At 41.1% G+C, this 25,218-nt stretch overlaps 1 protein-coding gene across 2 annotated transcripts in view; it reads left to right on the top strand.

The window, feature by feature from the left end:
* The window catches only part of FMN2 (formin 2), a 269,775-nt gene that overhangs the window by 4,984 nt on the left and 239,573 nt on the right, over positions 1-25,218 (top strand). For both annotated transcript variants that reach the window (XM_054576717.1, XM_054576716.1), the window contains exon 2: positions 17,127-17,293. In XM_054576717.1, coding sequence (XP_054432692.1) covers positions 17,127-17,293 — 167 coding nt within the window. The remainder of the gene's footprint in view (positions 1-17,126; positions 17,294-25,218) is intronic.

Genomic DNA, 25,218 nt, shown 5'->3' with positions numbered 1-25,218 from the left:
AACAGGGGCTGAAGGGTGCACTGGCGGCTTCGCTGGGTGGTTTCAGAGTTGTTGTGTCTTGTACAGTTCGCTCGAATCTTCCCTTCCTGTCAGCTACGTGTCCTTAGAGCTATCTTTAGTCTCATCTCCCTCCACTCCATCACTTCTAATTTGATTTTTCTGATCAATTTGTCACTGGTTTCTAAATCCAGTAATTATGATATTAGCTATATCGACTGCACTTCTCTTAAACGCCAGGCTCTGTGTTGGTGTGTTATATAATTACCTCTAATCATCATCACAGCCTTGAAGTATAGCTGTCTATCCTTATTTTTTTTTTCCCCAGTGAGCAGAACTGAGGGTCAGGCAAGTGAAATAACTTGCCTAGGGACATTGAGCGAGTAAATGGTCCATGTAGGATATATACTCAGAAAACCATATCTGTTGTTAATGTGAATAAAATAAAACCAGTGTCTCATTGACCTTTTGGATCACTAGCTAATTAATAAAGGGCTTGGGCTTTAGAATTTGGATTGTGAGATTCTCATTTTGGCTTTTCTAAAGGTTATCTTGATTTTTTATATTGATAGGATTCATATAGCTTATTAATTATTAAGTTGAATTTTTGAAGGCCAGAAGCGGTCTTATTTCTAACAATTGTATCAGACAGACTGTAAATGTCCAATAAATGAATGAAGATCAGAAATCATCCTGATATACTGTGTAAAGCATCTGTCTTACTACAATAGGAATGCAAAAGGGTTCTTGTTTTTTCCCCTATGTTTTGCCTTACTGGGTTCCATATATCAAAAAAGAATTTAGCAACATAAGCTGAATCATAGATTAAGACCAGGATCACTGTTCTTAAATCATTTTAGTTTGGTCTGAAACATCCTTTCTCTTTTTTTTTTTTAACTGTGGTTTGGATTGAAGTCAAGTACCCCAGTAGCTTCAGTGATGGGTTTTAATTACTGCTTTATGAGCAGAAGACTGGTCTAGTTTTAAGTGCATTTGGGCAGTTGAATATAAGCCATATGTATTTGAAATTGAACAGGAGCTTTTGGAGCTGTGTTTCCTTCTGATTCTATTAAAAAGGTGCTGAAAATACACAGTTGGGTGGGGATAGCACTTAGTAGTTAGAATTTAACTACTATTATTTTAGGTAAATTTGCATTCTAGTTTTGCTATTTAGTTGTGACTCTCAAGTAATTTTTTCTCAATGTATGAGAAATTTCAAATGAATAATATTAAGATTAAATGAAATTCTGTCTATAAAACCTCTACAGCTCAGCCTGGTACATACGTACTATTTGCTTTCCTGTCCTGGTTTATTGTGTTAATAAACGTCATTGTTTAAGGTGGTCGGAACCAAATTATCGAAACAAAACCACTCTGAGATCACATACACATGTTTGGCAAGTTATAATCGAAGGATAATTGAAAATTCATATTCTAGTCACTAGGTATTTTGCACATTGTTTTATACATCCTTCTTTTTTCGTTTTCTGTGACTGTAAGCCTGTTGGCCACCCTTTCAGAAATTTCGGCTTCCTTTCAGGTTTGAGTAAGAGGAGCATCTGGTGGGGTCTGGTGTGTGATGGGGGGCAGTGCCGATGGGCGGGGGAGAGGAGGCCCCAGGCCACACCCTCGGTATTATGTTCTGCACAGCATCTGGCTACAAACGTCTGACTTTGCAGCCTTGCCCGCCCACGGTTTCCCTCATAAACTTTCTCCTTCAGACAAGTTCATCTGTTTACTGTTCTGTGAACATGCATTTCATTCTCCTGACTTTATGCCTTTGTCTTGCAGTTTTTACCCTCTGGGAACACCCTGTTTGTCTCTGTTGATTTAGCATCTGCAAAGGGCTGGTTCAATTCCCATTTCTTCTTTTGTATCTTGTGCAGCTACACCTAACTGGCACCCACGTCTACGGCTCTGTACATGCTGTCTGTATCGTATTTTACACACCTCTTGGATTTAGGGATTCTTTTGGTCTTCTTTCTCACCTGCTTTGGCTTTTTCCTTGCTCCTCACCTGCTTGTGATTCCATTCATTCACCATCTGCTTTTCTATCAACCAGTCCATAAATATCTCTTCCACGCCTGCTGTGTACCAGCTGTTTGCCAGCTACTAGGATAGGCACGGAACCTGCTGAGGTCTCTGGAAATGCTTGCTCTCAATTTTTTAAACAGCCAGGTTGGGCTTCTTGGCTTTCTGTTGGTAACAAAAACTAGTTGAATTTAAACTGGAAAGTTACTCTTTTTGGTAGTTGAAATTAAATTATTTTCATGGAGGTGTGATTGAATCGCTGGCAGAAGGTTCAATGCTACTTTCATAGAACTTGTGTCAAGAGAACATCTATTCCTGTTGTTGTCAGTTGATCTTCAAATAGCAATGATAATATAGTAACTTTGAGGTTTCCAATACAAATTTTATTGGTAATGAAAAAAGAGGTAAAGGAAATAGAGAAACTTTTATTATTGTTCATTTCTGCTTTTGCATTACAGCTAATAATCTGATGTTAATGAAATTTAGCACTAAGGAAACATTAAGAAGAAACCAATAAGTACTGCCTTGTGACTTGATAGTTATTGGATATAATTTAAGTAACTCAAAACTTTCTAAGGATTTTTATATTAATATATATATACAGAAAACATGACTTCTAATCAATTTAAAATGGTCATAAAGCAAGGTATTATAAATCAAAATCATTAGAACAAATAGTAACAATTATTGGGTGATGGAAGACGATGCTAACCATGCTAGAGCATTGTTATCCTTTGATATCTGCCCCACTATGGGTGAGGCAGAGGGAAAAATTATGCCTTCCTCCTTTCCAAAGATGTACTTGGATGTGTTGATTGCCTAGGAAAATTACTGCTATTCTTCTGTGACCTAGTCAGTCTTCAGTGTACCCTGGATCTCCTGGAAACTTTGTGATTTGTTACTCCAGAGCTGCAATGGACTGAAAATAGTCCTTTCATTTCCAGGGGATATGGATAATTTTTTGAGAAAATTAAGCCTTTGTTGTGTTTTAAAATTATGCCTAAAGATGCTTAAATATTACTCAGTTGGCTCTCTTTTTATACTCTAAGAAGGGTTCTTTGTTCTACTACTCAGTGATATAGTGGACATATGTGGAAAACAATTCTGTCGTTTAAATTGTTGTTTTTCATATACACATGGGAAAAAACTGAGTTTATCAGTAAACTAGGAGCAGCACTATGGCAAAAGCCATTTTGAGAAGCCTTTCCATCTGCCTCCTTTTTAAAGTATTCTACTGATGTTGGCAGAGGCCATTGTTTCTTTGTTGAGCCTGAGTCCTATTTGAAGGGTCACCTTGTTGGGACACCATATCTGAGTCTCCATCAACCTGGCTAATATTGTTCATCCCAATCTGATGATTTCCTGAGACCTCACCCCACCCAACTTCCACCCAAGCCAGTTACAGTGGCTTTTCCATAGAGATGGCCTGTCTTGGTTCGTGCTACTGACTTTCCTAAACTCTCTCAAAGATTCACAACCCCCTAAACAGGCAGCATCTGGTCTCGGCATGCCCCGTATTTCTTGCTAGGCAACCCCAAACCCGGCATTAGCAGCAGCTGGCCTCAGTGCACTGCTTAGCCTTTTTCAGGCACCTCCAAGCCCACCATAAGTGGCGACCATCACAGATCGCTTTGTAGCTCATACCAGGTGGTCCTGGGCAGGGCATAGGCAGCAGCTGAGCTGGGCCTACAGCAGAGCCCCTCCCAAAAGGCCCCAGAACCAACATACCCAGTGGACAGCCTCAGACCACACCGGAGCACGACTCCACCATCTCCACAAATAATACACTCAAAGGACAAATTCTGGAGGCAGAAGAACTCAACTAAAGTGAATCCTGCTCCATAGGGTCAGTCCCTGCACAACAGCACCTCCTCTGTAGTCATGGCCTGTCCTCACAACCAATCAGCTTGAGGGTCAGCCCCACCCATTGATGTACCAACAGCAATCAAGGCTCAACTGCAATAGGAGGGCACACACAACGCATACAAGGGACACTCCTGGAGCACCTGCAACCCACAGGACACATATTATAAAGGCTATTGTACCAAGACTGGAAGACATAGCAGCTCTACCTAACACATAGAAACAAACACAGGGAGGCAGCCAAAATGAGGAGAAAAAGAATTATATCCCAAATGAAAACATGGAACAAAACTTTAGAAAAAGACCTACACAAAATGGAGACAAGCAATCTACCAAATGCAGAGTTCAAACCATGGGTTCTAAGCATGCTCAATGTGCTCAGTGAGAACTTCAACAAAGAGATAGGAAACATAAAAATGGGGATGGAATACATAAGAAAACCAGTCAGAAATGAAGTGTACAATAACTGAAATGAAGAATATGTTTAAGAGGGAATTAAGAGTGGGTTAGATGAAAAAGAGGATTGAAGCTGCAATTTGGAAGACAAGGTAGCAGAAAAACCCAATCAGAGCAGCAAAAAGAAAGAAAGAATCTAAAAAAAAAAGGAGGCTATTTTAAGGGGCCTCTGGAACAGCATCAAGAAAACCAATATTTGCATCCTAGGGGTCCCAGAAAGAGAAGAGAAAGGTGAAGAACTAATGACAGAAAACTTCCTTAACTTGGCAAAGGAAATAGACATACAAACCTAGAAAGCACAAAGTGTCCCAAACAAGATGAACCCAAAAAGGCCCACAGCAAGATGCATCATGATTAAAATGCCAAAATTTAAAGACAGAAAGAGAATATTAAAATCAGCAAGAAAAAAGCAGTTAGTTACCTAACTAACTAACTTAGCTAACTTATGCTAACTTAGCTACCTTAACTAACTTATGGGGAGCTCCCATAAGACTTTCAGTTGATATCTCAACAGAAACTTTGCAGGCCAGAGAGGACTGGTGCAAAATATTCAAAGAAATGAAAAGCAAAGACCTGCAACCAAGATTATTCAGGAAAGCTATCGTTTAGAATTGGACAAGTAAAGAGCTTCTCAGAGAAGACAAAGCTAAAGGAGGTCATCCCCACCAAACGAGTAGTACAAGAGATGATAAAGGGACTTAGAAGAAGAAGGAGAAGGAGGAGGAGGAGGAGGAGGAGGAGAAGGAGAAGGAGAAGAAGGAGAAGAAGAAGAAGAGAATATGAATAATAAAATGAAAATAACTACATAAATAGCAACAATTACTTTAAATGTAAAGTAATTACATTTAATGCTCCAATAATTAAATGCTCCAAAGGACTCTGGGTGGCTGAATGGGAAAGAAAACAAGACCCTGACATATGCTGCCTACAAGAGAGTCACTTCAGATTGAACAACACACACAGACTGAAAGTAAAGCGATGTGACACGTTATTTCATGAAAATAGAAATGAAAAAAAAATGTGGGGTAGCAATACTTACAGCAGACAAAAGAGGCTTTAAAACAAAGACAATAACAAGAGTCAAAGAAAAATCCAGTACCCCCACTTCTGGGTATTTAGCTGAAGAAACCCAAGACACTGTATCGAAAAGACATCTACATGTGTGTGTTCATTGCAGCATTATTAACACAGCCAAGATATGGAAGTAACCTAAATGTCCATCAACAGATGAATGGATAAAGAAGATGTGGTGCATACAAGGTGCGACCCCAAAAAACCTGGAATTATTTTCTGGAGGGGTGAACCCTTTGTAGTATAAGCTCCTCCACTAGGTGAGTGTTCTAGGATTCCATCTGGATCAGTGCACCAGCGGGTAGTGGTGTGAGAAGCTGCGTTCAGCTTCAGGGAATTTTGTTTTTGAAGACTCTTTTAGTGCTTTTGCCTATTTCATGCCAGGTGACTTACGGGCGCACCTGCCCACACTGCGCTGAGTGTTCAGCTGTTTTTGACCCGAAACAATATGACCCTGTGCCCTACCCTCCCTATTCACCTGATCTCACCCTGAGTGACTTTTCTTTTTTGTTTCCCCGGATGAAAAAATTCCTCAAAGGGAGACATTTTGCTGATGTGGAAGAGGTGAAACAAAAGCGGCAGAAGCACCGAAAGGCATCAAAATCGACGAGTTCAAAAACTATTTTGAGAAGTGGAAAAAAATGTCTCGAGAGGTGTAATGCATCGAATGGAGAGCACTTTGAGGGTGACTAAAGTTTAAACGTGTAAGAATAAAACCACAATTCTTTATAATTAAATTCTGGGGTTTTTGGGGTTCCCCTGATATATAATAAAACATTTCTCCGCCACAAAAAAAATAAAATCTTGCCATCTGTAACAACATGGATGGACCTAGAGGGTATTATGCTAAGTGAAATAAGTCAGAGAAAGACAAATACCATATGATTTTATTCATATGTAGAATCTAAAAGACAAAATAAACAAAACAACAAACTCATAGATACAGAGAACATTTTGATGGTTTCCAGATTGGGAGGGGGGTGGTTGGGTGAAAAAGGGGAAGGGATTAAGAAATACAAAAAAGATAACTACAAAATAGTCATGGGGATGTAAAGTACAGCACAGGGAATATGTAATACTATAATAACTATGTATGGTGTCAGCTGGGTACTAGGTTTGTCAGGGCGATCAGTTCCTAAGTTATATATATGCCCAATTACTATGTTATATGCCTGAAACTAATATAATATTGTATGTCACCTGTAATTGAAAAATAAAAAAAATTAAAAATATAAAGTATCTCACTGATTTTTTGTAAGGGCAATACTTTCTTACCTCTTTTTAGTCCCCTAGTTTCCCAGGTTGCACAAGTGAATGCAGTCTTGCTGGGAAGCTGGTTCCTCTAAGCCTCGGCCCACCCTGCAATTTTATAGAAGTGATGGTTCCAGGAATTACCCTTTCTCCTACTAGTGATATTCTGCATATTTAGAGTTTTTCTGTATTATTAAAGCTGGATAAAATCCTTATGCTGGAGGATCCATTTATACCACGGGATAAAGATGCTTTGTGTGTCTGTAATGATTGGAGAGCAGCGACATTTTGACCTTGAGAATTTGATGAATTAATTGTTCACCGATATTAAAGGAGATCTGTATTGTTTGGACTGCTCTAATAGGGTGTGAACTTAGTTCTTTGTGTTTTTGAACGTTAAGGTAGTGACTGTATGTGGTGTGTTATTGCACCTAAGTATGTCAGTTCGTCTGCCTATGAGCACTGGCCAAAAGAAATGAACAGGCAGCAGTGTGCCGTGGAGAAAGGAAGTGATTTGTTATTTTGGAATTGGCCAGTCCAGAGAGTGTGTTCAGGCTTGTGCTCTGGAAGGCCCAACTCCCCCATGGCATGTAGGTAACAGATTTTATAGGGTAAAATCACATGATACTGGGTAGGGATTGGGGCCACATTAGGAGCTGATCAGTTGGAGGTGAGGTAAGAGTAATAATTATCTCCTCAGGTCTTGAGGACAGTTCAGAGGTCTCTCCTGGAGAGTCCCTCTGTCCTGTTTCATGGGAAAGTCGCCAGGGGGTCGATCCACCTTCGGGCTCAGCAGGTGAAACGAACTTAGGCCTAGGTGTTGTGTTTAGCTTGCCAGAGGTCACCCTGTGACCCTTAGGTCCTGGCTGTTGTCTTTTGCTGCCTTGGGGGTTAATGATTATCAAGGGGAAAGGCTAGGTGTCTGAGGTGTGGAGAAGGGAGGGGGGAAAGATTTCCAAAATTATAGTCACAAATCAAATCAAAATCATGAAGACTCCCGGTTTCAGGTGGTTGACCTGTTTAATGGAAATATATGAAGGGGAAAAGCTGTTGTTGTACAATGCGTGACCCAAGGATTTGTTGTATATGGAGTCTTTCTAATGTAGGCAACAAATGCATTGAACAAGTCCTTTTAGATTTATTATCTACAGTGTAAGTCATCTATTCTTGGATGGATTATACTTTGCATTTTTCCTCTTAGTTTAAACTGCTCAGCAGAAGTATTACTTTTAATTACCTTTTGTTTCTATAAACTGTAATATATTGTTTTTGTTATGTTTTCAGTTTTCCCTATTATATATGCTTACTCAAATAATTTATGAGTTTATGATATTCCACTTAGAAGTCTGCACGAACATTAAAATTTTCTTAGAGACTGGAAGGCTAAAAGGTTGTAAGAACTGTTAGGTTTTTTACTTTTTAAAAAAAGTTTTATTGGTTTTAAACAAGTGTGGCATGTTTAGGCTCATTAAGAAGCAAATGGACTAGAATAGAACTATTTTTAGATCCCAAATAAATGCATTTGAATACTCTGTGGAGAGTTTTGTAAGCAGCGAGTCTCTTCATTATTAACATATAAGTTTTATCTTTTAAAAGTATAATAAAAACCATGGGATAACAATGAAGATAGCTTTTGAGATTCATTTTTTAACCTATATACTTATAGATAATTGGGCCCTCTTCCTCATCCTCCCTCTTCCCTACTGTAAAGCTGTATACAAATCTCTGCATCTTTGGAGAGGTGAGGTACAGTGCAGGAATCCTCTATGGGAGGGGTTACGTTTTGCAACCACCCAAGATGTTCTGCAAGCCATTCTATTTTACTGTCCTTGAGGAGCTATTACATGGCTTTGAGGGTATAAAATGTTTGGATAGTACCCTGGCACTTTATTTCAGGATATAGGGTTTGATCTGTCTCTATTCTGGTTTTCAAAAAAATCCAAAAGTGTGTTGACTCTGTTGGATCCAGTACATAAGGCCGAAGAAGAACTGTGATGATTTAGGTGGAGAGACATTGGGCTGAAAATGCGACAGAAGTGATTCAGGGAAGCCTTTCATGCCTGACTTGGATTATTTCTCTAAGGAACCTCATTTGAGTCTAAATTCACCGCTCATTTTTATTACCATATGCTTTGCGATAATACAAGCTAGGGGACATGGTGTTAAGCGTAACTTTAGGCCACACTAAAGTTGAGCCACCCATTACTTTTCTATGTATGCTCTTGGTTTCATTACCAACTAAAGTTACCTAACGACTGCTGGGTCTGTATCTGTAGCCTGATCACCCACCTGGGCATCAGGCGCATCCCCTTTACATACCACGGGCCTAGGAGATTCACTGTGTCTGAACTGTACTATTATTATTCCCACCCTCTAAGTGTTACAGGTACAAATTCACATACCCGATGTTTCAAAGAAAGGCCAACATTCAACACATCAGAGTGTGGAGTAGGGAAAGGTTTATTGATTCCAAAGGCCCAGCTCAATAATGTGGGGATGACTTATAGCATCTGCAAACCCACCTGAAGAGAGCCCAACATTTAGGCATCTTCTGTTGTCAAGGGGAGGGGCGAGGGGGGAGGCAAGAGGTGAGTCTGGAACGGCTAGACAGCTAGGTCTCTAAGGGGATCCAAGGAGGAGCAAAATATTTCTAAATCTTTTGTTCCTGGTAGGTCCCTTGACCCTTGATGATCTGAGTCTGGTTCTGGAGACTCCTGTAAATCTTTAAAAAACAGTCATTTCTTTGTGTATATTTCCCACCTTTTAGGAAAGAGGACTTCTAAGACGGGGCTGCTTAAGACTATGGCAAGCTTTCTCTAGTCAGTTAGCACATCTATAACCTGAAGGTCATCAGAGAGAGCAAGCATTTCACTCTGTCACATAAGCACTCTCCTGGGATTTCCAATCAAGGCATTGCTCTCCAGCCTTGCCATATTCCTTGATTTTTCCATCCTTCTCATACTTGAACTTGACATCAATTAGTCTTTTCATTTTCTTGACTCTTAAATAGAGGGTGGGGAAAATTAGGTTTATAGTTGTTTGGACGGAAGATAATATAATAATTAATAAATAATAATATAAGAATAAACTGTGTTTCATGTGCTCACAACTGTAAATCTTCTTTTGCCAAACCCTGTATTTCTTTAATAAGCCATCCTAGTCCTGTGTCCATTGTCTCTTCATTTCCTAGAACATATCACCCAGTGTTGAAATTTTATACATTCTCCCTGCCCACAGTCTGGCTCTTCTCTAATAATTCTCCACGAAGTGAGAGAGTAAACTACTTAAAATACAAAGATGAACTGACCAGTCCCAGATTATAAATATTTCAGTGATTTCCTATTGCCCTGAGGTTAAAGTTTTAAGTACTTCAGTGTTCATAAATATACATACACAATATATGATATATACAAAATTATATATATTTTTCAAGTTCATTGCTTCTCACTGCTTTATAATATTCCTGACAGTAAGAACTTTGCTAGGTTGTGCAACACCAGGTGGTTGAATTTCTCTCCAAGGTATATGTAGCACTGAGACAACGAGGTTATAAAATGAAGATTTTCTTAATTTCTCTATTAACACAAAATGTTTTCCCCAGTTTATACTCTATTAACACAAAACATTAGTATTTATCTACATTTTGAAATTTTACCAATCCAGTGTAGGAAGTGATACCTCATTGTTTTACTGTTTACTTTGTAGTTATCTGATGCTAAAGCCTTTGAGAAAACCTTCGTGTATTTTTAGCCATCTGGGTTTACCCTCCTTTGAATTGCTCGTTCATATTCTTTTACCTTTTTCTATGAGGTTTACTGATTTTTCTTGCTCATTCACACTGGTTTCTTGTATGTTCCTGATACGACTTTTTTGGGATAGGATGGCTTGCCGTTAATCTTCCCTCTGGTCTTCTTTCCCTAAGTTAGAGGCTAATGTAAAAGTGACATTTCTCAGAGTCTCTTGCAGGTTATGTCTCAGATGTGGTTTAAGGTTGGTGAATTTGTGCCAGATTTCGAAGACCTAAACAAGGCCCAGGACTAACTTCTCTTGTTTGCCCTTGTAAGCGCAGGTGAAGAGCTATCCGATCCTCCTCGCGGGGCAGAGTCAGCAGGGGTCCAGTGTCCCCGTAGTGGCTTCACTGAGGCCCGGGGGCGGGGGGCGGGGGGAGGGTTGTGTGCAACTGCAGTGGTGTAGCACAGCTCTGGACTGGGTGCAGAGGTCCTAGCTGGGAATGAGGCTTCCTGATCCTAGCAGTGGGCGTGTGCGCTAGGGCCCAGGGCCTTAGCTTGGAGAACAGGCAGCCACTTCTTTGGTGGCCTAGTTCTATGTTGTGGCTTGGTGAGTAGTTTCTAGAATTTTTTTCTTCAGCCCTTCCACGATTCTGTAAAACAATCAATAACCGACTGCTAGTCTCTTCCTACTTAAAGTTTCTGTACTGGATCCAGTTCTATGGAATCATTGAAATCTTAACATATGAAATCAGTTTCAGATATCATAAATATCTTCCCCTAAGCCTTTGATCTATTTAGAGCCCTCTTGAGTGTATGGTGTCATTTGGAATTTGGTTTTATTTTTCTCCATATAGTGAGCCCGTTTTTTGAACACCATCTATTAAGTAGGTTTTACTCATTGATTTTTGTAAATTTTTATTTTTATCTTTTAATATGATTTTAATCCTATATAATCAGAGGATATATTTATTGACTTTTTAGAGAGAGAGGAGAGGAGGAGGAGAGAGAGAGAGAGACAAACATCAATGTGAGAGAGAAACATTGATCGGTTGCCTCTCATATGCACCCCGACTGGGGATGGGACACACAACTGAGGTACATGCCCTGATGGGAATCGAACCTGTGCCCTTTCAGCATGCAGGACAATGCTCTAACCAACTGAGCCATACCAACCAGGGCAAGTAACTTTTTGAATGCTTGGTCTTATTGTGATATTTTATTATAAATGATGTTAAGCACATTATTTACTAGTCTTCTCGATGTTCTCAGTGTGTCAGGTGATAAAAATGCATCAAATATGAGTCCAATTCACCACACAGAGCAGTCAACTTCTTCAAAACAATGATCAAGACACACTATTTAAGGTCTCAGGTAGAAAACGAGCAGATCTGCACCCAATTGGCAAGTGTTTTATAAAGGTCAAACTATGTCGGTATTCCTGTGTTACCCGGAATTTTGACCCTGCCGATGCGCTCAGAGGAAGGGAGCTTCCGGTAGGAGTGTCTCACTCAGCACTATTTATAGGCTCACTGAGTTCTGATTGCTCCAGAGGGAGCAGAGAGCTGTGTCCTCCTTTTTGTCTGAGTCCCTTCATGCACTGTTGTCCCCTTCTGTGCAGCTGGGGCCTGGCGCTCAGTTATTGCCATGTGCCCTGTGTTGTGTTTTTCTTATGATTTGTCCAACCATTTGACTATACGCTCGCTGACCTTTCCCGGAGACAACCCTAGACATCTATACTAAAAAGTGCTTTCCCCTTACTGTAAAACTCGCAACATTTTGGATCTGAAACTAGACATGTTAAGTCCTCTTTGATTGTAATTGGCCTTATCTGATTTTTTCTTATTCATCTAGAACAGGCCATCAAAGTATGATGATACATATATGTGATATTGCTGTCTTTGCTGACATAGAAACTTAAACAATTACCATAATATCTAATTCTAGATGAGGTTGCTTGTCAGCACCTCATTTCTTATTATTATTTCAATTGACAGGTAATATGGGGTTCAGGGGAAGTTTATTAGATATGTCTGAGCTATAACATCAGAAAAAAGTTTAACATAATGGGACTTCTGTTTAATTCTCATTTTGCATAAGATAGGTGGCTTGGAAATAAAACTTATGTTGGCGCCTTTCAAATATTGCAATTATATTCTCTTCATACATCAACCATTAAAAAATACACAAAAAGCCCTGGCTGGTGTGGCTCAGTGGATTGAATGCCGGCCTGTGAACCAAAGGGTCGCTGGTTGGATTCCCAGTCAGGGCACATGCCTGGGTTGCGGGCCAGGCCCCCAGGAGGGGGCACATAAGAGGCAACCACACATTGATGTTTCTCTCCCTCTCTTTTTCCCCCTCTCCCCCCCTCTTTAAAACTAATTTAGTTTAAAAACTAAAACTAAATACACAAAAGGAAAAAATCAATGATGTATTTGCAAGCTCTAAAATATATACATTTTAAACAGATGATTATAAGTGAATGATACTATAAGACATAATACTATAGGAATGGTACTATAAAACAACACAAAACTCACACTTCGCCCTCCCCCAATGTATGACTTGGGATATATTACGGAAATATTTGGGTCTTGATTTCTTTATAGGCAAAATTAGAGGACTGAGCTAAATAATCACTAAGGTTTCTATTGGCTTTAAAATACTGAACATTAAGAGTTGAGGGTTGTTACTAAGCAATTTAATTGTATGAACAACAGGAAGTTATTATTAGTTGGGTTCAATAAAAACAGAAAGTTACCTGCATCATCAAGGCTAGTGGAAGAGCCTGTTGTCTGCATGGGAAGGTTTTAGTACTGACAGTTTCTCTTCCTGTTGGGACACTTTATTGTCTCCAGCAAATGGGGAAAGAGCCAAATCTCGACGTTCCAGCCAGTTAGGAGCCAGTACTTTGCACCTCTTGTGCAAGGGCACCTGCCAATATTCTCTTAATTACTATATTACTATTTATTAAAGACAGAGCATGTTTTTTTTTTCGTGATTGTTTCCTCTGGTGGACATAGGACATTCTTTGGCAAATGAGACTCGTAAGTGCTTTGTTATATCTTGTCTTTGCTGCCTTCTCCCCTCCCCCAATTCCACTAAGGATGTTTAATTAAGATAGCATGTTCCAAATAGACTGCATTTTCAAAGTGATCCCTCTTGAATATTGGTCATTGTAACTAGATTGTCAGTCCCCGCAGAGCGCAGACCGCGTGGTCTATTTCTTTTATATCTCAGTACAGAAGGTTGGTCAGAAGCTTTCCCCAAAGTTGCTGGCCCACTCTCAAGTGGAAGATCCCTGGAATAAAAATGAGGAGAGCAAAGTGTGCATCCGGTTTCGGCTCTGCCGCTTTCCGCTCGGGCAGACACCGGAACCTATTCATTCCTCCGTTAGTGTCTTTGAAATTGCGATGATAAATCCTTGTTTGGCTCCGCAAAGCTGACAATAGGTGTGGAAATGACTTGACTTTGTACATTTCTGTCCAAATGGGAGCTTTTCTAGTTTTCATGGTGTCACTGCTGACCCGCCCAACAGAGCTCCAGTGCAGGGACTGACGATTTTACATCTCCCTTGTGCCAGAGGGTCACCGCTTTCGTTGTGATGGTAAATAGTCCTTGCACAGCCTCCTCTGGCCGCTGTTTCCCCGTTGCTCTAGCCCTGTGATTTCTGCTTAGCAATGCAGAAATATTTGTAGTTTGTAGTTTGACTGCAAAGCTGATTCTATGAGATAAAGGTAATGCTCTTTATTAACTAGGGGGTAAGTGCACGTGGGAGAAGGGATTAGTGCAGGAAAAAAACTGGAGAATATTAATGATTAATAAGTTCCCTGTCATTGGAAAAATATTATTTTTAACATGAATTTAATAAATTTAGTAAAACAGTGAAACAAGGAAAGCTTTAAAAGAAAACAAAGTAGAGGTTAGGAATTATAGGAAGCAGAGTCTTAAAGACTGTATTACCTTGCTGATAGAATTAAAAATCCATTGCATATAAAAAATAACTTGGCTGAAGATATTTTAATTTGTGTTTGCCTTGTTTATTTTACTTTTTCAAATGCTTTTAAAATCATACTTTTTCTAATGCTTTGAGATTATGGATACATATTTATGATTTTATCATTTACTTATGATTTTTTTCCATTTAGTTGAACCAAAATTTCATATATCCCATTTACAAGTACAGTGCCTTTGAGCTAAACCTTGGTAAAAATAATAATAGGTAACTATTTAGCACTGTGTAAAACCTGTGTCAACCGATGGTCCTTGGTGCCAATTCAATACAACCGAAGCCCCCCGTTTGGGGCGTGGTGAAGAAGGAAATTTTACTCAGTGCAAACAGATCAATTCCGATGCAGCAGGGCTGTGGAACAGCGTGGCCGTGAGATGGCCCTGGGGCACAGTGGCACTGGGCCAAGGCAGCCCTCGGAAGAGTCCTCTCTCTGACCACACAGCTCTGCTCTGCTTGTTCTGCTCCACTTCTCATGGGTCTGCTTCGCTCTGTTCTGGAGAGATATTGTTGGTGTTTCAGCCTCAGCCGGAAATGTAGCCCTCAGTCTCAGGTAGAAAGGGAAAGCACACTGTGAGCCAGAGGGGAGCTGACTTATATAGACAGAAGTCCCCACCCCCGGCCCCTGATTGGTCCATCCTCATGCAAATAAGGACTCCAAATCCTCACAGTTTGATTGGTCCAAAAGACACTGTCCTGATTGGTTAGAATGGAGCCACTTTGACTGATTGAAGCTACTGATGGGGCTAGAGGTGCACAGCTCTGATTGGATGGGGAAAGCCTCAGTCTTATTGGTTGAAATACAATTCCAGGGACTCCTTTACCAGCTAGGGCTGGCTCAGATGTCAGGAACACAGTGAAGGCCAGCAGTTAGTGCAGGCTTCTCCCTGAAGTGTGATTTGCATGAGAGGCCCTGATGTAGAAATGCCTGCTGAGCTCTGTTTTTAAATTTGAGCCCAGGTAGCTACCAAGAGCCCTTCTCGTTGGGTATCTTTTTTACTCAGGGTCACATCTGTTAGAAGATTATTTCACTTAATCCTCACAACAGTCCTACAAGGTAATGAGGATGATTATTTCTAGCTGTCGATGAGAAAACTGGGGCCTAAGAGAGGCCGAATACCTTGTCTATGGCCACAGCTATATCAGTGGAAGAAGGTCCAAACCTGTAGGGGATTTTTATGAAAATTCATCTGAGTCACACAGGATACGCCTGAAACAAGATCTCAACAGACTGAGAAAATGCTTCTTAGAATAGCAGTTTGCAGCTTCTATTTTCGTATGTAGAATTGAGGGAATGTAAGGAAGATTATATGAAGGCAGGAGAACGCGAGGTGGGGATTGGGTTACGGGATGGCTTCAGCCCTCTTAAGCTGATATTATTTTTAGTGAAACCTCTCCATTTCTGGAAGCACCTGCAAGTTGAGGGTCCATATGAATTGTATTGCCCATGGTGGGGCTTGTAAACCTTGGAGGCACGATTACTCGTGTGAATTTTAATTTTTCTTTTGAGTCAATTTAAAAAAGCTGAAATTAAAAGCAGTCATATAGGAAAAGCTCAAAGCCAGGAACCGCTATGTAAAGCCGGTAGGTTCCACCTCTCAGAGCAAACTCTCCCAAGTTCACCCAACGAGAAGCAGGGAGCTGGTGCAGCAAAACGGGCCGCAGCTGGGACCTAGCAGGGAGTCTGGTTCTGTGGGGTGGGCCAGGGTGGGCCTCTTTTGAATCCTGCTGATTGCGCCAAGTCAATGCCAATGTAAGAACGTCCAAACCGGTAGAGAATTTTCATAAACATGTATTTGAGTCAAACAGAGACTACATCTGGAAGCAAGATCTCAACAGGCTGAGGTGGAAAGCTTCCAAGCAGTGACAGCCTACAGCTTCTTTTACGCATTTAGAATGAAGGAGGGAGAGCAATGAGGAGGATGCGACAGTGGAAGAAGGCAAGGCAGGGGTCACAGGACAGGGGAGTTAACAAGACCGCGCCTTCTCCAGGGTGGTCACACTTTAGAGGGAGGGACGTGAGAGGGGGCATCGCCAAGGTGCGTTCGCCTAGGTGCTCCCGTCATTCCGTTCTCCCCGGTGATTCTAAGGTACCTCCCGGATTGAGAACCAATGGATCAGGTATTCCGGGTCCTCAAAGGTCCTCAGCCACTTCTCTTGTCCCTTTTAGAGAAATAATAAAAAAAACAAGTTTGGACCTACTCTAAGTTAGGCTTCTGGGGTACATAGGAGAACATTTTGAGCTTCTCTCTATCGCTCTCCTCTTCGGGGTGACCGTTCTTGCTGGTCAGCCCCCTCCCGCCTCCCTGTCTCCCCTTCCCCGCCCCTCCCCATCACCACACCTGAGACCGGCAGCCCCGGCCATGTCCTAGGCAAATGGCAGTGACTCACTGCCTCCTAGGAAGGAGGGCTACCCGCGACATCCAAAAGGCTGGGGCCCTTCCTCGGACGGGAGAAGATGTGCGCCCCTAACGTGGCCCAATCTCTTTCGGAGCCGGAGGTATTTGGGGGCGTGGGCGGGAACACCAGAGCTGCCCTTCCCCGTGGGGTCACCCAGGCCTCAGACGGCAGCGCCCTCTGCGCGTTTGAGAGGCTGCTTTCTGCACACGCCAGTAGCCCTGGCAACTCCCTGGCTGTGTTTACCCATCCGCTCTCCCCCGGGAGAGCGCTGAGGCGGGTGACCTGTCAGCGCTCCCTTCTAATCACTGATCCATCTGCAGGGCGGACTCTGCTGGAGAAGCTGTTCAGCCAGCAGGAGAACGGACCTCCCGAAGAAGCAGAGAAGTTTTGCTCCCGGATCATCGCCATGGGCCTTCTCCTTCCTTTCAGCGACTGCTTCAGGGAGCCGCGCAATCAGAGCGCCCAGTCAAGCTCAGCTCCGTTTGATGTAAGTAGGATCCCCTGCTGTCTGGGAGGCAGACTGCAGTCGAAATAGCGCTTGTGACGTGCATCCGCCCAGTCACCCCCTAATTTAAAAACCAGCCTGCGGTGCGAGCCTCCCCTCTGCGCCCCCCCCCCCCCACCCCGCCCCGACAGCTCAGTGCGTCTGTTTCTATGCTTTCCTTTTCCACTGCGGATTCCTTTTTTTATTCTGTTTTTCAATGACAGTTGACATGTAACATTATTTTGTATTAGTTTCAGGTATACAGCATGGAGGTTAGACAAATACGTACTTTACAAAGTCTTCCCCCCTGATATTTCTGATACCCACCTGGCAGTATGCACATTAGTACAATATTGTTGACTATTCCCTATGCTGTATTGTACATCCCTGTGACTGTTCCGTAACTACCAATTTGTTTCCCTCCGATTTGTACTTGTTAATCCCTTCACCTTATACACCCAGCCTCCCAACCCCCCTCCCCTCTGACAACCATCAGCCTGTTCTCTGTATCTATGAGTCTATTTCTGTTTTGTTTGTTTACTTATTTTGTTCTTTAGATTCCACATATAAGTGAAATCATACCACATTTGTCTTTCTCTCCCCGACTTAAATATTTCATTTAGCATAATGCCCTCCAGGTCCATCCATGCTGTGGCAAATGGTAAGATTTCTAGAATATTCTTTGTTGTATTCTTTATTTGCCAACCCTCCCTTCCATAGCAGACGACCACTCTTGACAGCTATCTAGCCTGCTTTAATCAGGGGTGATTTAAAGTGGCTCCGATCAGTATTCCTGACTTTGCTGGTCATAGACATTCCTTCAGAAGCAGCTCCACGGGGTAAGCGTTTTGTTCCCCGAGGGCCACAGGTCTCCATGGGCCTAGAATGCTGTTCCATTGCATTTGCTACTCGTCTACATACGAAATGTTGCCACGAAGCAGCGCTGTCTGCTTTCTTCCCCAGCTCCCTGTCACCAAGAGGGTTAATACTGCGGAACAGTAATTCAAAAGACATATTCCTAATTCCTAACGAGTATCAGCATAGTTGGATTGGATTATCATTTTCAAGCCAGAGTATCGCTAATCTGTCTCAGGTATGTGGTACATGTACGACATTGGTTGTGATAAGTATATGAATTTATCTTAAGAAAATTAAAGGTCTTGTTGGCCCGCTGTGCAGAGGTATCGTGAGGCAGAGCTCTCGGTGCAGATGGGTTAGTTCTATTGCTTCCATCAGTACCCCCGACTCTTATCGACCTCTTCAATATATATGCTTTTGACCAAGGAGTGAAATAACTATGGGTTTTGAAAAGGCAATGAAAATGAGCCCTGGCCGAGATCAAGATGCAATGGTAAATAATGAAATGTCTCTATGTGCCTGTTTTTCTTCTTTCTCTTCTTTACCCACTACAACCTATGGTCTTCTGAGTCTCCCTTCAGTGTTAGAAAAATAAATTATGTAACATAATTGTGAGATCTTTTTGATAGCATAGGTAATACTATGAAGGCAATAAACCCAAGCAATATGACATGAAAGATTTCCCAAAATGTGCTGTGACCTGTGAAGCTTCCTTCTCAAGACTTAGCTGTTTATTTATTTTTTAATGACATGGCAGCTAATCACTGCTAGGTAGATCTTTTTCCCCTATGGGAAGAACTGGATAGTTCATTCTTTCATCCCTTTTCTGTGTCCTTTGTGAGAGTTGTGTCTTATTCATAGAGATAGAACCCGGGGAGTGTGATGGGCTAAAAGTGTTGCAGAGCTGGCTTCTAGAAGATATATCAATTTGCAAATTGGAATTAAACTAAATATGGTGCAGACAAAAGCAAACACTAGCTATGTCTGATGTTTACTTTTTGATTAAAATTACTCCTAAGCTGACTGCACTTTCTTCCTTTAAAGCTCAGAAGTACAGTGTTATCATTCACTAAATGTGGAATTGGAATAAATGGAAAAGAATAAGATAATTCTAATTTTTTCCCCTCTTCACTGAACTGGCTGCTTCTTATGCCTTCCCTGCTTCATCTTTGTTAGAACCAGTAACCACCCTCTGCAGCCTTGTCATTTTGGAGGACAGTGGCGTGGCATAGAGAGCAGAAAGCAAACAGCAAACAAACTCCCTTAAATGATAGGAAAGAATTTCCTCAGAATGGGGAATTTCTTTCCCTCACTATAATTGCATTTTCTTTTTACTTTATTTGTTGCTATCTCTCTGTTCCCCTTGCCAAACTGAACATCAAGCAATCACACAATTAAAGGTGCTCTATTAAGAAACATTGTTTTGTATACTTCAACAGCACTCCAGTAAGAGAACTGTGCATTTATCTTATGCATGGTCTGGGTTTTCTTCAAAACTCTGAAGAGGTACCACTACAGGGAGTAATGCAGACTGAGGTGTCAGTGGGGGATGGTGAGAAATGCACTTCTCTGTGGAGAGAGAAGCTTCTGATAATTAGTCTCTCTGCTGATTTCTAGAAAATCACGGGGGAGGACTCCTAACCAACGGTTCTCTTGAGGACAGTTGCCCTTCGAGATGGAACACCCTGTGGGAATAAGCTCATAACTGGTACTGTTCCTACACCCTGACTCTGCACCCTTCCCTAAGAGCACCCACCCATTCCCCTTTCCACCTTTCCTCTCTCCATTTCCACACACGATTAGAGGAGAATATTGATTTGGGGAGCTTACTGATGCAGCTTGTGGATTAGCCTCCTTCAGTCAACCCTTTGGATTTAGTCCAATTTCTTGTATACATTTATAGAGGCTGATATTTTGCTTTAGAAATGCTATCCAAAAGAATGTCACATTTTTCTTACATTTTACCTTAAAGTTTTAAGAATATTCAAAGGCAAAGAGCTTTGAGTGATTATGTTAATCCATTCACAGATGTTTACCAAATACATTCTACAGGCCAGGCCATGTTTGGCCTCCAGAGATATGTTAGTGAACAAGAGAAATAAGATTCTTGTTCTCCTGAAATTTGTATTCTTTTCATGGTGGGAAGGGGCATTAAAAACGCACACACACATAAATAAAATCATAGGTAATAGTATGAAGGAAATAAACCCAAGTGACATGGTAGAGTGTGTGGGGTTGGGGCAGGGAGACCATAGAGGGAAGCCTCACTCAGGAGTCACGAGATGAGGTCTAAGGGAGTGTTGTTCTGGGAAATTCAGGTGTCAAGTTCAAAGGGCCTGGGAAGAGTACAAGCGTCGTCTGAGCAACGCACAGACTGAGGGCCTGTGGAGCTGAAGTTTCATGAGAGGAGGGCAGAAAGGATTTAGCAGTCATGCAAGGAAAACTGACTTTTTAAAAAAATGTGGGAGCTTTTGGAAGGTTTTCTGCAGGAGAAGAACACATTCTGTATTTCACACGGGTCGCTCAGTCTGGCCTTCGGGTAATAGGAGACAGACGTAGAAGCTGGATCACCAGGTAGGGGTATTGTAGTAGTTGAGCAAGAGATGGTGGCCACAGGTTGGGGCTGGGAGGTGGAGAGGGACATGGAGCAGAGGCAGTGGGTGCGGGGTGGACTCTGCAGGTGGAGCTGGTGGCCCTTCTGGTGGGTTAGATGAGGGACGACGGGCAAAGGAAATCAAAGATGAGTTCTTGGTTTTTAGGCTTAAGTAGCTGGGTCGACAGTTGTGCCATCTACTGAGAGGGAGACAGATGCGCTCTAGGAGGAAGATGTTTTAAGGATAGAACTGGTGCTCATTAAATACACTTCTTGAATAAAATGCTTTTTATTTAGAAAACGAACACCTAGCTTATTACCCGACAGACGTTAGAGTTTGATTTTTGTCGAGTGGAATGTTCCTGACTTTATCAGCTGATCAAAGTTAAGGCCATGAGACTCGAAGTCACTTCAGCCATCCAAAGGGCTGGCAGCCTTTTTCATGGCCGTATCTTTATAAAACAGAAAGAAAGAATGAACTTCAAGGGCCTAATAGCATTGTCTGTTATCTTTTTCCATTTCTGTTACCGCGCTCGGGACTTAGAAACTATGAACCTACTTCTTATTCTTAGTATTCTCACACTTGCCTTCTGCTTTTTTTGTTTGTGTCTGTTTTATATTTCAAATAGAAAGGATTCTAAGCTAGAATGATTTTAAACCTAGCAGGAGAAAACACAGAGAGTATTATTGCTTGTGAGTCGGTAGACTGTGCTGTTCAGGGGAAGATCATAGTGATTCTTCGTGGTCTGAGGAAAGATGTTTTTGTTTTGGAACCCTTTTTTGTCATCTGTCTCAAGTGTGAAGGGGGAAAAAAAAATCTCTCCTGAAAATTTGACTGCAGTCTTCACCTTCTCAGAAACAGCAAAACTTCCACTTATGAGCCTCACAGAATTGGGAGTTTTGGGCCCCTTCCCTGCCCCCCGCGCGCGGGACAGACGGGCGCTCAGCCTGCAGCCGCCACAGACCTGGCTTCTGCCTGTCCGTTGTGGATGGAGCTCGTTTTGCAAGAACCAGTCTCGTATATGGCCCCTTAAGATGCCTTTTCCTTCGAATGCCTTTATTCCTCTTGCGATCCCTTTTTCTGGGTCATATTCATCAGCAGCTGTTTTCCAGCAAACCACAGTTATCTTACATGCTTGTTGATGATGCATGAACAAGTTCTGAAGAAGGATTTCTTCAGTCATGACGATGTCGGATATCACCTTATTGCTTTACATCACAAAAAATAAAGCAAGCTTACTTGACCCAAGGATTTTGGCAGGAGCGTATGGTTATACCTACTCGGCCCTTTATAACTGATCTTAAATGTCTTTTTAATAGAATATTTGTGGGTATGTGTTTTTGGATGTTGGGCTTTTTTTAGTTTGGTGGGTATGTTGATTTAACTAAATAAGTAGTGACCCCCCTTCTTACGGGCTCCTTGGTGTGTATTTAAGTGGACGTAGATTTGGATGAGTGTATTAGTGAGGCTGGAAAAGGAAGACATGAAAGTTCAGTCCAAAAAGAGATAAAAGAAGCAGGATCTTGAACCTGTTGAAAGATGGGTCAGTAATGATCACCGACAGCAGCCCCTGGTAGAAAACTGATGAAATGTACCATTTTCATTGTTACTGGTAGTCAGAATGAAGGCTTAAGTGAATGCCTAAAATTGATCATTTGTATTTGAATTAATTTCTTTTCAGAGCAGGAAGAATACTAGATGCTATTTACTCAGATCCACATAAATCTTTTTCTGAGAAGCAGTAAATTCTATGACATCTTTCAGCTCTAAGAGAATATACATTTTTATGTTTTTTGCTTATTTTTATTTTTGAAACATTATTGTGTACAGTATTAACTCTCAGAAAGTTGTCTGTCTTCTAAATTAAAAATATATTTCCTTTGCAGACCAGTTTTTAAAGTTATTTTAGCTGAGTATTTCTTTTTCTTGTAAACTTTTCTCTAATCTCAACACAGAAGCCACTAGTAAAATGCAAGATTTTACTTCCCAAAATTCATTTCGTAGGTATGTTTTACATCACTTTCATTAGCCAGGTAACCATTGCATAAATCCATGATAACATGGAGGGTAACAAAAGGAAATACAAACTGTAACCCTTTCCCTCAGTTTTCCTCATTTACCTTTTTTTAATTGTAAAGACTTCAATGTTGTGAGGTAAGGCGTTCACCTGGTTAAAGAGCCGCAATGCCACAAAGACGAGCTGCGGGCCCTGCTCCTTGTCCCCACCTTCCCACGTCCCTTCCTGCCCCCAGCATGGGACCCCTGCTCTTGCTGGGTTTGAATTCTGGTATTTTAAGTTTGCCGATGCCATTATTAGCATTGCTATCTTTCTGGCTGTGAATTTAGGCATACCCCTGCCCCACCTGTCTTTGTTCCCTCCAGTATAGTTACTCTTGCTATTCCAGTTTCCTTTTAATAATTCTCGTGTTAACCTTAAATAATACCCTTCAGATTGTTGTCTGTTTGCTCTGGTTCTCTCTCCTGCCTCCTCACCCACCTCTGACAATTAGGCTAATTAGTGCCTCAGCGTTCCCTTCCAGCTGTCCAAACCCGATGGGCCTCAGAGCTTCCACCAGGCTCGCTTTTATCCTTAGAGTGTATTTCTAAGGTTAATGTTTTATCCATAAGTTTATTCTAAACATAGAAAAACACGTGGACACTGTAAGTATTTCCCTGTAGACGCAATAGTGTGCTCTAATTTAATTTCCCCATACTATAGCCCCCAGGCTGGTCAATAAGGGTATTCCTGGGGTCAAGTTCAAATGGATTCTGTTATTTCAATAAACCATCACTTGTTCAAAAGTATATCATATTTAGCTTATTTTACATTGGGTTTGTCCTTTTACACAGGGATTCCCTATCTAGCACAATATAGTTTTTCATGGCCTCTTCTTTTCTTTTAGGAAAAGAAATATATATATATATATATTTTTTTTTAAATGGCTGGTTGGCAGGGGAAAAGGGAAAAGAATTGGGACAAGTGTAATTGAATAAACAATACAAAATAAAGTAAAAAAGAAATATGTATTTTTTCTGTACATTCTCAATATTTTTGAATTTTTACCTCATCCTTACCCCTTAATGGAATTTCTTTAATTCTTCTTACGTCTACTACTATGGTCTTAATGTTTGTATCACCGCAACATTCATACATTGGAGACCTTACACCTAATGTGATGGTGTTCGGAGGTGGGCCCTTGGGAGGCGATCAGGACATGAGGGCAAGGCGCTTATGAGTAGGATTAGTGTTCCTGTAAGAGAAATTCTATGGGGCTCTCTCCGTCCTTCCCTCCTGCAAGGATACAGCAGGAAGGTGCCAACCATGAACCAGGAAGAGAGCCTCACCAGAGAGCCAGACCATGCTCGCTCCTGGGTCTTGGACTTCAGCCTTCAGTCTTGTGAGAAATAAATTCCTTTTGTTTATAAGCCACCCAAAATGTGATCTTTTGGTATAATAGCAGCCTGAATGGACTCAGACAACTACTGACTTCTTTTCATTTACATCAGGATTTTGGAATGTAATTATAATTTCATTTGTTTCAGCTCCTCCTTTTTCTCCTGCCCCGCCCCTAGTTTCTAGGGATACAAAAATGAAAAGAAAGCCTCTGTTCTTATTGGGCTTATATCCACTTTAAAGATATAAAACACTTAAATTAGTTATTGGAGTTTGGTGGTTGAAGTGGTTTTGTAGTCAAGCTGTCCTGGATTTGAGTCCTGGATTTTCCACTTATTGTGTAAGTTTACGTAAATGGCTTAATTTCTTTTTCTGTAAAATGAGGAGTAATATAACAGTTTCTGAGTAAGAGTAAAGCATGAGTACAAGTAACAAATAGAACCAAATACCTAGGAATAAATGTAACAAAGGAGGTGAAGGATCTGTACACTGAAAACCCTAAGACATTATTGAAAGAAATTGAAGACACAGAGAAGTAAGAAAGATACTCCATGTTTATGGATTAGAAGAGTTTACATCATTAAAAATGTCATATTACCTAAAGCAATCTACAGATTCAATGTAGTCATAGCTGTCAAAATCCCAGTGACATTTTCCACAGAAGTAGAATAAAAGATGTCCTCAGATGGAGAGGATATGGAGAAAAGGGAACCCCTATACGCTGTTCTTGGGAATGTAAATTAGTGCAACCACAGTAGAAAACAGTATGGAGGTTCCTTAAAAAATTAAGAATAGTGCTAGTATATTATCCAGCAATTCCTCTTCTCATGATTTATCCTAAAAATATGAAAACGCTTATTTGTAAACATATACATACCCGTATGTTCATTGCAGCATTATTTGCAATGACGAAGATATGGGAAAAACCTAAGTGTCCAGTGACAGATTAACAGATACAGATCGTGGAATACTGCTCAGCCATAGTAAGGTAATTTTGCCAACTGTGGAAACATGGATGGATCTTGAGTGTGTTATTCTGAGTGAAATAAGGAAGATGGAAAAGGACAAAGCCCACATGATTT

This window comes from Pteronotus mesoamericanus, unplaced genomic scaffold, assembly GCF_021234165.1.
Source record: "Pteronotus mesoamericanus isolate MK-2021 breed Mesoamerican mustached bat unplaced genomic scaffold, CSHL_Meso_final contig_347, whole genome shotgun sequence".
NCBI classification, from domain to species: Eukaryota; Metazoa; Chordata; class Mammalia; order Chiroptera; family Mormoopidae; genus Pteronotus; species Pteronotus mesoamericanus.
The sequence above is the reverse complement of the archived record's forward strand: the minus strand, read 5'-3'. Positions and strand labels throughout refer to the sequence as shown.